At 40.7% G+C, this 16,048-nt stretch overlaps 1 protein-coding gene across 4 annotated transcripts in view; it reads right to left on the bottom strand.

Annotated features, from left to right (window-relative positions):
- ATP11C (ATPase phospholipid transporting 11C (ATP11C blood group)) overlaps positions 1 to 16,048 on the bottom strand; it is a 146,763-nt gene that overhangs the window by 76,172 nt on the left and 54,543 nt on the right. For all 4 annotated transcript variants that reach the window (XM_089684967.1, XM_089684966.1, XM_089684965.1 and 1 more), the window contains exons 8-13: positions 13,994 to 14,041; positions 13,831 to 13,895; positions 11,855 to 11,936; positions 8,298 to 8,448; positions 5,105 to 5,302; positions 1,592 to 1,735 (exon numbers count right to left, since the gene is read on the bottom strand). In XM_089684967.1, coding sequence (XP_089541093.1) covers positions 1,592 to 1,735; positions 5,105 to 5,302; positions 8,298 to 8,448; positions 11,855 to 11,936; positions 13,831 to 13,895; positions 13,994 to 14,041 — 688 coding nt within the window. The remainder of the gene's footprint in view (positions 1 to 1,591; positions 1,736 to 5,104; positions 5,303 to 8,297; positions 8,449 to 11,854; positions 11,937 to 13,830; positions 13,896 to 13,993; positions 14,042 to 16,048) is intronic.

The raw sequence follows: 16,048 nt of genomic DNA, 5'->3' as shown, positions 1-16,048 counted from the left end.
TCAAAGTGCCAGAACTCAGCGATCACAACATGACCGTGGATTGTTCTCACCGATGCTGTGAGCAGAGAGCAGGACTGTCAGTCACCGCTGTCTGATCTGCCAACCCCTCCCCCCCTGAATGGAGCATTGGGCTTTAGAGGAGGAGAGAGCGGTTGGCTCAGGCTCTCAGCAAATCGCTGAGAGGCTGTGCCAGGTGCTGCTCCAGACTTTGGGGTGGATCTCTACTTTAAAGTCAGGATCTTTCCCCAGCCTGGACGAGTGACTTAAGCCCGCTGTCAGCTGAAAACAGGTCACAGAAGTACAGAATGCACTGCACTCCTGTGATCCACAGGAGAAGTACAGCCAAAAGAACTTTGGCTGTACTCCTCCTTTATCAATCGATGACATCATCAGTTGGTAGAATGCCGGCGGGGGCCCGTACAGCATTCTGCTTTGCCGGTAAGAGTACCTATAGCTACAGAGAGGAGGACAAAGGCATGCAGGCTGGGCTCGCAGAGCATGGGATTTATCACAGTAGCGCTCTCACCGGGATGTGGCCACGCCCCACCACTGAACTCTTTGTGGCACCCCTGGCTTAATGTATAATGCACATATGCAACTCTAAAGAGCAAATCCATACAGTAAATGTTATCCTTACAACTTGTATGCTTGAAAAAGCAACCAGCTGGCCATACATTATACACGTTTCTTATTCAATTTCCTTTAGATTTACCTCCAACTATGTAATGCAAGGGCCTACTCGATTGCATACAAGTTGAACGTGTTTAAGTTTGACCTCATATTATATGGTTTTGGTAGATCTAAAGGACAATTGTACAAGAAACTTGTACAATGCATGGCCAGCCTTATGTTTTGCTCTAAACCTACTACTTTGGTCACTATCGTAATAAAAGGGGGTTTTAATGACAGCTCATACATACTGGACAGAGTGCATTTTCGATGCTTCACTACGATTACACATAGGGGTTGATTTACTAAAACTGGAGAGTGCCACATCTGGTACAGCTCTGCATAGTAACCAATCAGCTTACAGTTTGTTTGTTTTTTTTTGGTCAAAAGCCCAACTGAACAAACTGAAGTTAGAAGCTGATTGGCAACCATGCACAGCTGCACCAGATTTTGCTCTCTCCAGTTTTAGAAAATCAACCCCATAGTTTCTAATGGCTACCTCATAAAATAAATATCTCAAGAACTATAAAAAATAGTTTGAAAAAATAAATGTAATTAGAAACTGCCTGGATTTCAGAGAGCTTGAGTTTTAAAGTGCTCTTCCATTATGTTTCTCATACAGAAGGACAAGGGTTCAACAAAGAATACTAGAGCACTATACCAGAGCCTAACTATGCTAAACAGTGAAGACCCAGCATTTGGATGAACAAGGTGTACAAAAGTGACATAGCATACTGAAAAAGCACAATAGCAGCTACAGAAAATGGTACAGTGCATGGCATGCTGCATAATGAACCTTGACGATACACAGGTCACATCCTGGCATTCTCACATGTGCTACGTAATAATCTAATAAACTAAAGTTTGTATGTTACACAGGCTAATTAGGCAACCAAAACTGAGATAGCAATGCAGTTATTACCTGAGTAGCTTTTCCAAAGGTTGCCATAGGACCGTCCATTACATCTGCAGATTCCCTGTATTTGTAGCCATCGATACAACATTCAATAAACTCCATAGAGTTTTCTGTGAGAGTCCCAGTTTTGTCTGTAAAAACATACTCCACCTATAAAACAGGAAAAAAAAAAAAAAAAACATAACTTCAGTCCTTGATCACTGCAATTTTTTTATATAAGTAGGTGCTGTATAATACTGTTCAAAGTGACTGTAATGTCTTTTTTTGTTATTAAAATAACAAAGAGGTTTATACTTACCTGCTCCATGCAATGGTATTGCACTGAGTGGCCATGAACCTCTTCTTCTGGGGTTCCCTGCCGGTGCTCTCCACTTTTCTTCTTCTCTATGTGCCGCCAACGGAAGTCACTTCCTATGAGGGAGCACCTGCGGGATCATCTCAAGCCAGTCTGCGTGCATCCACAGAGACACACAGAGTGGCTCAGCTCTGCCCCACACGATTAGTAGCAGGAGCCAGAAGTCCGCTGGTGCCTCTGTCCTGTGCGACATACAAACACTGGGACATTTTTACCTTAAAGCAGGGAATACATTAAAGTGTTACTAAACCCAGGACCCTGCATTCACTCTATCTGGTCTCCCACTGTACACAGAACACAGAAGTGCAATTATTTTAGTAAATATAAACCAGTACCTTTTCTCATCAACAGTTAGAGCAGTCTTGTGCCTTCTATCAGTGTCCAGCCCAGGACTGGTTAAACCTTGTAGAAGGAGTTTTCATTTTGCTCTAGGATGATGCAGAACCCCTGCCCTCTGTTTGGACAGTGTTGATTGGCCCTGTGCTGATCACATGCACTCTCCCAAGGGAAAAAAAAACCCCTCTCTTCTAGCAATACACACCAAACTGAGCATGGGCAGAGTGACTCCACACAATATGTCTCATCAGGAGATAAGAGGGGGACACTGGAAGAAGGAGGAGGATCAGAGAAGTCAGGATCAAACAGTGTTTTTACACCTTGTAGAGGATTAACCCCTTAGGTTCCACAGTGAGTATAACAAGCATACTTTACTGCATATACAGACTGATTTTACTGTTGTAGGTTTAGGAACACTTTAAGGTAAAACAATGTCTAGTCTTTACAGTCACAAAGTATAGAAGTTCTCAGGCTGTGTCAGCTATTTTATGATAGGTGACATTCAGTAAGAAGAACTGGTAAAGAACCAAGCTAACGATCATAAAAACAAATATTAATATATAAACACTCACATTTTTAAAGATTTGTTATTTTTGTTTGTTTAGATTTTTATGTTGGCAGTTATGTTATTCCATTTAAACAATATCATATTATTTTTTACTAAATAGAAGACTGTTTACAGAAGGGAAGCCTTAAACTAAACCAATTAAGCAAACAGGCCTGTGTTTTCTCAAGGTTTGAAAAGCGACTGATATAGAAAAGGGCGGACAGACCATTTGGAAACTCGGGCACTGCCCGAGGGCCCGGGGTCAGAAGGGGGCCCCATGAGATGCCCCTGGTACCTTTTTCATAGGATTTTTTGAGTTTGGGCAAGGACACAGGGGCCCCATGATCCCCTATTGCCCGGGGGCCCCATGAGTTGTCAGTCCACCCCTGGATATAGACACTGATATTTGAAAAACATGTGCTATGTAAATATGACATTGTTGTAAATATTTTACTTTTTTAATAATAGCATCCCTTTAAAAGGGGACCTTAACTCCCACATACTTCTTTAGAGCTGAACTCTAGGAATGTGATAAAAACAACCCTTGCAGTGGGAATTGAATGCTTGTTTAGTCTAGGGGTACACAGATAATGAGAAATAAATACTTACCTTACTCCTGGATCCAGCTCCTGTTCCCCACAGATCGAAATTCATCCAGTTCAGCAGGGACCAGCCGAATTTCGATCCACATATGGGCACTGTGGTTGTACGGATGTCAATCAACCAATTAGACATCAACAGATTTACAGAAGTAAGGTATGTTATAGGATGTAGGTGGGGAAGAGATCCCAATCTTTACACAAGTACAGGGGACCAAATACCAACCTAAACAACCAGGTGAACCTGCTCCATAATCATCAGTGCTGGTGGGATCCCAGAAAATATTCTACTTGAGTTAGTGTAAGCTCTGACTAGCATGACGCAAGCACATGCTTGCCACAAGCGAAAATGATGACAAGACCACAAGTCAATATCTTCACTTTAGTTGTTTGCACAGGTACAGATATTACTTACTACCTGACCTACACAAGTGGTTACAGAACATGTAAGTTTTTACAAAGAGGTGCTGGACGCTAAACATATAAGATGTATTGTTAGTGTCAGTGGCCTTTTGTTGGTTCCCATACATGTTTATTAGAATGAAAAAAAAAAACAGCTGAAACAGGTCAAATGTAGGGTAATGGCAGTTGCAACGGTCCTGAATGATCTCAGAAGCATCCCAAACTGATATAAAAAAAAAAAAAAAAGCATGGTGCATTTGTCTATCCGAGCCTGTCGACATAGACCCTTACAAACGTACACAAATAAGGCGAAGGTAACACCCTTTTCTCGGTTTAAAAATAAAGTGATAACTCTAGAGGTAAAATAATCTATAGGACATTGTTCATCCTAAAGGCATCTTTATTAATTAGATGCCACAAATGCCATTGATTAGGATTATCTCGCCCCCCCCGCCTTTTCTCATAAATGACACATGCCAAGCATTTCCTTAAAATTCATGCCTGACAACAGGCCCCATAGAGTACGTCTACAGCATCTGAAAAATGTACACTCTGAGACACGCTATAAAGGCATATCTGTGTAAACTATGTAAGTCAGGCGTGACAACTGTGTTCAGAAAGACATCATATTACAGACTATTAAGTGACTGGTAAAGTTTACAAAGTTTCATCAAACAGGACATAACATGTTATATCTGAGTAACGGAAGGGCCAGGAAAGAATTTAAAGATAAAAACGCATTTGTTAAAAAGGTTTACTGTGGCTTATTTAAAGAAAAAACCAAGAAATATTAAAAACTAAAAAGATTAAGGAACAGCAGGGAAATCTAAAAAAGTAAAACGTTACACTGAAATTGTGTGTTTATACCATATTTACCGATGAATAGATATCTGAAGGTGGAAATAAAATATGCCTTTTAAACCATTTAGAACTCAATTGTATTGAGCAGCATGAACAGGATTAGAGATTTGTTTGAGACTAACTGATGACTAATGATAAGCTTAGGTGTGCGCCAAACCAGCTTCGGCCTGAGCCTCTGGGAAACCATCCATCACACAAAAGCAGGTCCCTGGCCCAATCAGCCGTGGCCGGGTAATTCCCCACCACACGTAACAAAGGGGCAGGGAAACTAATATCATTAACTTAATATGGATACATGGCCAAATTGGCTGATTGGACTGGTGGACTGCTATCATGCGACCTTGGCTTATCACTACTGGTGACTTACAGGAAACAAAAGATATTCAAATTTTAGTAGTCTTTCCAAATATTTTGCTCACCTGCCCAAGCTCCTCATTAAGGTCAGATGTGTTGACCAAAGCTCCCTCTTTTATTTCTTCATCATACATTTCCTTATCCCATGCAATGAAAAAAGATCCCAAGAATTTCTGCATTTCTACGGTGACATACATTGAAACAGGGATGATGAAGTTGAATAGAACCATGAAGGACAGGAAATCTGTGAAAATCTTCAGGACCTAAAAAAACCAGAAAATTTGCAACACAAACTCAGAAAGAAAGAAAGAAAGAAAACTGTTCATACTGTTGAACTTACAGCATAATTTTTTAATATACAAATTGCATGGGTTCTAGTAAAAAAAATCCCTAGTTTATGAAAGTCACATTCATGATATCTTCTCTTTGTTTGCCTGCTAAAACTTGAGCTGAGTAGATTGCAGTCCCAAATAACACATGGAACAGATATACTCTCACTGTCAGAATCAGGCATTTCATACTGCCTTTCAGTTTCACAGAGGGCTTATGCATATCTGCCAGTAATCTACAGTATGTTAGACAATACATTTATTATTTTCTGCCTAAACACCATGTTTACTCAAATAAGTTAACTCTTTGTTAAAAGGATCTTGGAAGGATGAATTACCTGTTTAATGTTACAGACCCTGGTGAGAAAATACCTGATGCACACGAAGACCTTTTACAAAAGCGGTAGTCTATTTGATGTAGACTCCACTTATCAATTTACATTATATTACAGTGCCTTGAAAAAGTATTCAATTTTCCATATTTTGTCATGTTACAACCAAAAAATGTAAATGTATTTTATTGGGATTTTATGTGATAGACCAACACAAAGTGGCACATAATTGTGAAGTGGAAGGAAAATGATAAATGGTTTTCAAAATGTTTTACAAATAAATATCTGAAAAGTGTGGCGTGCATTTGTATTCAGCACCCGAGTCAATACTGTGTAGAACCACCTTTCACTGCAATTACAGCTGCAAGTCTTTTTGGGGATGTCTCTACCAGCTTTTCACAACTACAGAGTGAAAGGTTTGCCCATTCTTCTTTGCAAAATAGCTGAAGCTCTGTCAGATTGGATGGAGAGCGTCTGTGAACAGCAATTTTCAAGTCTAAGTACAGATTCTCAATTAGATTTAGGTCTGGACTTTGAATGGGCCATTCTAACACATAAATATGTTTTGATCTAAACCATTCCATTGTAGCTCTGGCTGTATGTTTAGGGTTGTTGTCCTGCTGGAAAGTGAACCTCCGTACCAGTCTCAAGTCTTTTGCAAACAGGTTTTCTTCTAAGATTGCCCTGTATTTGGCTCCATCCATCTTCACATCAACTCTGACCAACTTCCCTGTCGCTGCTGTTTCATGGCAGGGATGGTGAAGAAAATAAAAGCATCCCAAAATGATGCTGCCACCACATTTCACGGTGGGGATGGTGTGTTCAGAATGATGTGCAGTGTTAGTTTTCCACCACTCATTGGGTCCATTAGATTTAAATTAGGGGTATTACAGTAAAGGGGCTGGATACAAATGCACACCATACTTTTCAGGTATTTCTTTGTAAAAAATTTTGAAAACCATTTATCATTTTCCTTCCACTTCACAATTATGTGCCACTTTCTGTTGGTCTATATATAAATCACACACACAGTATGTATGTATATTTTTTCAGTATTAATCTGGTTAGTTAAGTAGCAGAGGGGGTCGTTAATCAGTTTCAGCTGCTATGGTGTTAATGAAATTAACAACAGGTGCACCAGATGGGCAACAATGAGACAACATCCAACACAGCACTGGTTTTACAATTTTTTTCCGTACTCTTCTGTTTTTCACTAGTTTTGCATTTGGCTAGGGTCAGTGTCACTACTGGTAGAATGAGGCGATGCCTGGACCCTACAGAAGTTGTACAAGTAATCCATCTCCTCCAGAATGGCACATCAATATTTCTAAAAAGTTTGATGTGTCTCCCAGCACAGTCTTCAAGAGCATGGAGGAGATTCCAGGATCAACCATAAGCAGGACCGGTATCTGCTCCTTTGTGCAAGTAGGAACAGGATGAGCACTGCCAGAGCCTTACAAAATGACCTCCAGCAGGCCATTGGTGTGAATGTCTCTGACCAAACAATCAGAAACAGACTCCATGAGGGTGGCCTGAGGGCCCGACGTTCTCTAGTGGGCCCTGTGCTCACTGCCCGGTACCATAGAGCTCGATTGGCATTAGCCATTGAACACCAGAATTGGCATGTCCGCCACTGGCGCTCTGTGCTTTTCACAGATGAGAGCAGGTTCACCCTGAGCACATGCGACAGACGTGAAAGGGTCTGGAGAAGCCACGGAGAATGTTATGCTGCCTGTAACATTGTTTACCATGACCGTTTTGGTGGTGGATCAGTGATAGTCCACAGTGTAGACAATGGCACCCTGACTGCCATTAGGTATTGGGATGAAATCCTAGACCCACTGTCAGACCCTACGCTGGTGCAGTGGGACCAATTTTCCTCCTGGAGCATGACAATGCCCAGCTTCATGTGGCGAAAGTATGCAGGCATTTCCTGGAGGATGAAGGAATTGATACCATTGAATAACCCCCATGCTCGCCTGACTTAAATCCAATAGAACACTTCTGGGATGTCATGTTTCAGTCCATCTGACACCACCAGGTTGTACCTCAGACTGTTCAGGAGCTCAGGGATACCCTGGTCCAGATTGGGGAAGAAATACCCCAGGACACCATCCGCTGTCACATTTGGAGCATGCCCCGATGTTGTCAGGCATGCATACAAGCAAGTGGGGGCCATACAAATTACTGATTATTATTGTGAGTTGCTGCAATGAAATTTCAGCAAAAAGGGACTAGCCTGCATCATTTTTTCACTTTGATTTTCGGAGTGTCTTTGAATTCAGTCCTCTGTAGGTTGATAATCACGTTGTATTAAATCTTTAGATAATTGTATTAATAGATCACAAGTTAACAAGACTGAAGTACAAAAAGAGATCCATCTTTCTTTAAAAAGAAACATTTAATAATAGCCAAAACTTGTTAAAGGCCCCACAACTAAATGCAAAAATGTGCTTTACGAAGATCTGAAGGAACACACACCCATGGTAAAAAGGGAGCCAATTCTATATTATTATATAGAAGACAGGACCATGACATTGGATGCTTTGACCTGGCACATGTAGCTGCCTTATGGAAAAATGACACAAACAATATACCTTGAATGACTCTTTCTCCTTGCGAGTTTTCTCATTGTACCATGATTCATCATTAGCAGGATCACTCTGCCATACATACTTCAGAGTAGTACAAATTGTTGCTTTGGATAGCAGGATGGACAAATAAACTATTAAAAAAACATTTATTGACCTGAAACAAAAAGACCATAAAAATCAATAGGTCAGAATAAAAAAAATTACAAGATGAACTTTATTTTAAAAAAGAGGCTTTAACACAACTTACATATCCTGGTTGGACCCTTCAGCGGACCAAGTGCATGTAGCCATTCTGATCTGTGCCATGATTACTGAGTTAGCCTGGTTGACAGCACGCCCCACCTACAGCTGACTGACCACACTGCTCAGAATGAGATGAATACATCATTAGGTCTGACTGACCACACTCGTCTCAGACAGCAGACACATGGTCGCCTGGAAGTGCATGTTTTCCCTGTTACTAAGCAGCCCCGTCAGCAAGCTGTGTGCATGACCATCACCTGCATTGGACGGTGTTTCCCTGTGTGTCCTCGCCCTCCAGCTAGCTTGGTGGGGGGTTGCAGGGTGCAGCAAGATGAACAGGTCCTATCAGGGGGTGGTAATGCAGCTACTTCTGGTGCTCACGTTGTTGTATTTAACCCTTAAGAACGCACATAAATTAGGCTTCATCTTGGGATGGAGTTAACAGCCAGTACAAATAGAAAAAAAAGGGTTTTTAATTCTAACGCACAGTAGAGATCTGAATGGGTCCTAGTGCTATATGCACTTGGTTCCCTGGGGAATTCAACTGGGATTTTGAAATTGTTGCAACAATTCTTCTTTAAAGTGTTACTAAACACAGGACCCTGCATTCACTATATCTGGTCTCCCACAGTACACAGAACATGGAAGTGCAATTATTTTAGTATATATAAACTGCTAAATACCTTTTCTCATCAGCAGTTAGAGCGGTCTTGTGACTTCTATCAGTGTCCAGGAGAGCACTTGTCAAAACTTGTAGGAGGAGTTTTAATTTTGCTCTAGGGGGATGCAGAACCCCTGACCTAGATGCAGAACCCCTGACCTCTGTCTGGACAGTTCTGATTGGTCCTGTGCTGATCATATGCACTCTCCCAAGAAAGATAAAACCTCTCTAGCAATACACACCAAACTGATTATGTGCAGAGTGACTCCGCATGATATGTCTTATCAGGCGATAAGAGGGGGGCACTGGGAGAAGGGGAGGATCAGAGAAATCAGGATCAAGCAGCGTTTTTACACAATGCGGAGGATTAACCCCTTAGGTTCCACAGCGAGTATAACAAGCATGCTTTACTGCATATACAGGCTGATTTTACAGGTGTGGGCTTAATGCTTTAAATCCCTTCTCCAATAAAGAAAATGTTCAAGTACTTCTATCAGAGAGACCATGCTCTAAAGCATAATTTAATTTTTTTTATTTAGGTAGACTAAGGCAAGCCATAGATGAATCAAATTTCTTTCCTTTTACTATGGGTGGAAAAAAAGAAAATCACTCAATTCCCACAACACAGTCCGTGTTGACAGGGAATTCCTATGACAGTGCTACTGTATTCTGCCGGTAGAGGGGCAAGGGGAGCCTCCCCAGAAGGCAGAATACAAAGAATACTGTTAGCGGCTATAGCCGTCTGCAGTAATCGCATGCAGAAAAATCACTTTCAGATTTATATATACACATACTGATCAGCAGTAACTTTATGACCTCCCACCTAACATTGACTTTTGCCACCAAATAGCCCTGACCCGTTGAGGCATAGACACCACTAGATCTGTGAAGGTATGCTGTAATATGTGCAACCAATGTATCAGTAGCAGATCTCTTAAAATCCTGTAAGTTGCAAGATGGGGCCTCCATGGATCAGATTTGTTTTTCCAGCACATTCCATAGAAGCTCAACTAGGTAGAAATCTGGATAATTTGGAGGCCAACTCAACACCTCAAATGCATTGTCATGTCCCTCAAACCATTCTTGAACCATTTTTGCAGTATGACAGAACACAGTATACGACTGAAAGTGGCCCCTGCCATCAGGGAATACTATATCCATGAAGTGGTGTATTTGATCAGCAACAATGTTAACGTAGGTGGAACGTGTCACAGTAACATCTACATAAATGGCAGGACCCAAGGTTTCCCAGCAGAACATTGCCCAAATCATTGCACTGCCTCTACCACCTTGCCTTCTTCCTAAAGTGCATCCTGGTGCCATCTCCTCCCCAGGTACATCCTCCTCCCCATGGCACACACACTTCGTCATCCACATGATGTAAAAGAAAAGAAATTCATCAGACAGGGCCACCTTCCTCCATTGCTCCGTAGGCCAGTTCTGATGTTCACGTGCCCATTGTACACTCTTTTGGATGTGGACACAAGTCAGTATGGCACAGCATACACATACACAGAAAACTGCAATGGCCATTTTTTCTGCATTCAACACTTCAGCTTCAGAGACAACATGTATAAATGCTGCCTAACATATCCCACCGACTTTCAGATGCCATTGTAAGGAGATAATCAATGTTATTCCCTTAACCAGTCAGTGGTCACAAAGTTATGGCTGATCAGTGTATATTAATATTTATTACTCTATTTCCTGGGGTCCTTTCCAGGTGTCCACATCACTGCCTGCATGATGTGGATATCTCCTTTTAGAGGAAACAACACTTGCAGAGGCTGGGTCCCCTCTCATAGGCTCCAGAGGTAGGTTAACTAACCCGGGTCAGTGATGGGGACCAGGGGCCAAGAAGACAACAAGCAGGAAATGCCTGGTCCCCAGGGCAGAAATTACTGCAGCCTGGCTCATAGAGAACACAGTGTTCACTGGACTGCAATAGGGTTTAGGAAGAGGTGGTTGAAATCAAGACTCAGCAGTAAATTAATTGATGCGCAATGCACTTTTATATAATTTTTGCCTGGAGTTGGGCTTTAAATAAAAGGTATTTTGTACTATACAGGTTTTTTTTTCTCTTGATGATATTTCTGAAGAATATCAGAAGCTGCGCACATTACCACCCATTTAACAGGAAAAAAAACATGACAATTTCAACTCTTCACTGCTCTCCTTAAGAAATGGTTTTTAAAAGGACATTATCAGGCTCCTCTGATACAAAAAATACAACATAAGTTTCACAGCCTTACATTGCCTGGGTGTGACATACAACATAATAACCAAGGACTGCATTATCATAAAACACGGCTATGATTGCGGCATGAAACACGGTAGCTGGAGTGCTACATTATGGAGTGTCTATTTTGACTATGTCTAAATAAAGATGATTTTATCGGATGCGCAGCTGACCAGATTTTTCTTCTCTACTGCATTATCATAACACACATTTTAGTAGCTGTCCTTGAACTAAGAATACCAGAGAACACCATTTCATTTAAAATCTCAAAAGGCAAATAACCTTGGCCTTGAAAGTGTACAGAGGAAATGCTGCTACTATGTTATCTGTCTACAAATACAAACAGAATGTCAGCAATACACATGGGAACAAATAATATAAACTACAGAAAAGCACTGTTAATAAAGCCAGACCTACTTTTCAACAGCAGATCGTTTCTGGGATTTTCCTTGGTAGTTTAAAGCCATTTTGGTCTCCATGCCAGTATATACCGCAACACCTGCAAAACATAAAAGGCGGTATGGATATTACAAAACAGCAAATGCGTTTTTCTTTCTTCTTTTGTATTACTTTGAAGCATTGTATATACACCATCTCTGCATCATAAACACTCAATTAACTACAACTAATAATTCATTACTAGAAATATACGTACTGTTTATTGACTAAATAGAACATTGACAAATCTATATTTCACCCAATTCTAAAACTGGTTATTTTTAGTTATCTACACCCAAAACATTTCTGTGCAGACAGGCTGGTAAAAGAGAATGTATGATTACTTTCTAAGGCCCCGTGTACACAGGACACTTCTGAACGATGGAAACTGAAAAACGTAGATTAAAAAAACGTCTGTTTAGCCGCACTTGCGTAATGTGTTTATGCACGTTTGCGTTTAGAAGCGGTTTTTAAAGATAAGCACAGGAGAACCTCCCAAATGCCCAGAATGCACTGAAAAGTGGTAAATTATTAACTATTTCAGACTGTTTCAGAGAAATACAGAGTGGAAGCAGAGAGAGCAGTAGGTGTTGAGATTATCTTAGGTGTGAGTTGATCATTAACATTTCTTTTGTTTCCAAGGGTGGGAAGGTGTCTGGTGGAGTGAGTCATTAAGGCCACCTGGCAGGGGGTCTTCATGAGGAATTTGAGGTGGGAATGGTCATTAACATATCTTTTGTTTCCAAGGGTGGAGAGGTATGAGGTGTGAATTGGTCAATGTTTGACAAGCCTGGTAGGAATATTCCTGTGTTCAGTGTTTTGTCCATTTGAGTACCTTGAAAACACTTTGCATGCATTTTTTATGATGAAAAAAGGCTCTGGACAGCATCGGGAACTGGAAGAGTTAAAAAAAAATTTCAACGCTTTTAAACGCAATTTTCTGCGTTTACAAACATTTTGTGTTTGAAACGCTGATAAAATTGATTGCTGAACGCAAGTTTTCTGCGTTCAAAAAAACAACTGGAAACTCAAATGACTGTAAAGGACTGTAAACGAAGATGTGTACATGGACACATAGAAAAACATTAGGGTGAGTTGAGGGGCTGCTAAAAAAAACGTTGAACAGCTCCTAAACGTGAGTTTATCAGCTGCAGTATACATAAGCCCTTAGGCTTACTGCGAAAAAAATAAAAATTATAGTCTGGCAATATAGTAAGTGACGTCTGTAAGCACTGCACAAATTCAGGTCATCACCTGGGATAAACGAATGGTACATTGCAGATAAGTAAAGACAATATGGTGTGGCCCTTGCAATACTACAACAAAACTTCCTTATGCAATAATGCAAATAAATTCCCTTCAGTGACAATACATATTGCAAATGATGCTTGCAATTGCAAACCCAGAACTGGTCCAAGAAATTTTGCAGTATCCACTGCATAAATGAGGTGAAATAAACAGCGCCAACAAGTAATCTCAATGACTGCTCATCTATAGCAACCTATGAACAAGTTTATATCGACAAAACTCTAAAGATGGCCATAGATGTGCAAAGCACAACAATGTACATGAATTAGGCGACACAAGATATCAGTTGGGGAAGGAGTTCAGTGATGCAGGCAGATCTGTCCAAATATCTACAGATGACCAATGTCCATTTACAAGAAGCTGTTAGCTCCATGCCCTGTGCAAGGCTGTCTTTTCCTAGCAGAGGGATGACTAGGTGTTCCATGCATCCCCATGCCGGTGTCTCACTGTTCTCTATTGGGACAGGCAGCTGGGTCTGTGCAGTTGCTTGTCCCAGTAGACATCAGGGATGCATGAAACATCTGTGCATCCTGGTGCTGGTAAAAGAAAAAAAAAGTGCCCCGATAGGGGCATAGAGCTAATTGCGCTGTGTGAACAAGGTCTAAGTGAAAATAAAACATGCTATTTAAATGTTGATCCACATTTACCATATATCTTCTGCGTATTTTTCAAAGTAGCCCCTTTTAGCAGCAAGTTTTCTGGTCCCAAAGACCTAAAACCAAAAAAAAAAAAAAAACACAGGTCCATTGAAATTTTAAGGACTGACAAACACATCAGTGCGTGGTTCTACAAAGATTAGATAAGCACTACCTTGCTTTAACTTCCTGGTTAGTGTATATGTTCATTCTTCCAACAAACCTGGAATTAGAATAAAATAAATAGATAAAAATACAGCAAGGTCACACAAATACAAAAATCTCTATTAGATATCACTGCACAACAAATGTTGCAATTCAAACATTCATATTTATTTGTGTTTTAGGATATGTAGAGGATAACATTGGTTGTTAAAGTGGAAACTTTGAAGTAACTTTGAAAAAACACCCCTACTGCATGTTTGAATGAATGCAAACAGCTTATTTTCAACATACCACTGAAACAACTAGATTAAATATGCCATTAAAAAAATCCCTCATTCTCCTGTTTACCCAAAATCAACGGTGTTGAAAATTCTTAGAGAATCATCAGAAGCTATTGCAATGATAGAAATACTAAATTAGCGGATTTATGAAACTGGGAAGAATGGACATCATCCATTCTCATTCATAATGAGTGCTCATTCATAACCCAGTGAGAAAGCTGTAGATGGCTGGGTGAGGAAAAATGCTGTAAGACTAATATAGTGTTGTCATTTTTAAGCTAAGCAGCATGACAGATGTGTATGGATTATAAAACAGAAAAAAATAAAAATGAATATTGTGTCAGGTAAGACAGCTTACATATAAAGTATATAGGATAATTAGGTATTTAGGTGTTGTGGTGGAGCTCTGCTTATCACCTTTGGGACGATCAAGCAGCACATTATTTGCTATACAGTTGATTACTGAACCCATCACTGAATCCATACCAGACAGAGAAACAAGGGGGAAAAAAAACTAGGTGGAGGTGGATGATTATGTAAAAAAAATACAATTGTGTAAACTTGATGCCGTCAGTCCCAATAAAGGAATGGAAACTGCCTGCTTTGGAGGCACTGAGAGATGGCTTTAGTTTCCATCTAAAAACAGAAGTAACGCAAACTAAAAATAACTATCACACTTAAAGTCAAAGCAGGTATACAATGGTATATAACAAGCTTCAAACAACAAATCCCATATAACCGTGCTATCAAACAAATCAACTTTTTTTAATATAAACTCTTAGGCTAGGTTCACACTTTTGCAGATTTGCAGTCTGCGTGTGCATGGGCATGGCAGCCCATTCATTTGAATGGACTGCTGTGTCTGAGTTTCAAGCAAGGAAAAGGTTCCTGTAGCATCTTGAAAAAGCAGAGGCCGAGAAATCGCATGGAGCTCTTGCACCATTCGATTTTCTTGCGGCTCCCACACCGGCAAAGGCTCTGTGTTTTCACATGTGTGTGGGGGTGCTGCTAAAAATGAATGGCAACCCTGTGCATTTTTAAAAAGCAGCACATTTTGGCTGCAGGTTGTTACAGGAACAAGTGTGATTGTCCCACCCGCAATAGTGTGACTCTAGCCTTAATAATGTGAAAAGCAGCTTTTATTAAAAGACAAGTGCAGGATTTAAAAAAAAACAAAACAATTATATTCACTTATGCGGCTGCAGCATCAATCTATTGCTACAGCCGTTTCCTGCCAGCTCTAAGATCGAGAACAGTGATCACATGACTGCTGATTGCTTAGGTCTTCACTGAGCAGAGAGTGGTGACTGTCAGTCACTGGCTCTCTGCTCTGTCCCTTCAGTGCTCAATAGAGCACCAGAATGTGGAGGGGGCGGGAGAAGCTGGCTCAGGTTCTCAGCGGAATGCTGAGAGCCTGAGCAAGCTGCTGGTAAGGTATCTTGGTGTATCCTGACATTTTCCAGATTTCTACAAAGCCTGGATGCCACTGCCTGGGCAGCCCACTGTCGGAAGAATCTGGGTCACAGGAGTCCACTCATGTGAGCTACAGAAGCAGTATGGACAAAAAGCTTCAGCCATATTTCTTCATAGAAGTAGAATAATCTCATATACAATCTGTGCTAAAATTCAAATACCTGCTATAAATAATGACAATGTTGCAAAATACCTAATTTTTCTGTAGAAGGTTTTGTTCACACACTCAAGTTAGGGCTGTGTTTTGCCTGCATATGTGTTTGCAGCATCTGCTTCCAGGCAGTCCTGTTGATGTCAACTGGGATGCAGTG

Source organism: Staurois parvus, unplaced genomic scaffold (assembly GCF_062004578.1).
Source record: "Staurois parvus isolate SC_StPar_1 unplaced genomic scaffold, SC_StPar_1.0 ptg000361l, whole genome shotgun sequence".
Lineage (NCBI taxonomy): Eukaryota > Metazoa > Chordata > Amphibia > Anura > Ranidae > Staurois > Staurois parvus.
The sequence above is the reverse complement of the archived record's forward strand: the minus strand, read 5'-3'. Positions and strand labels throughout refer to the sequence as shown.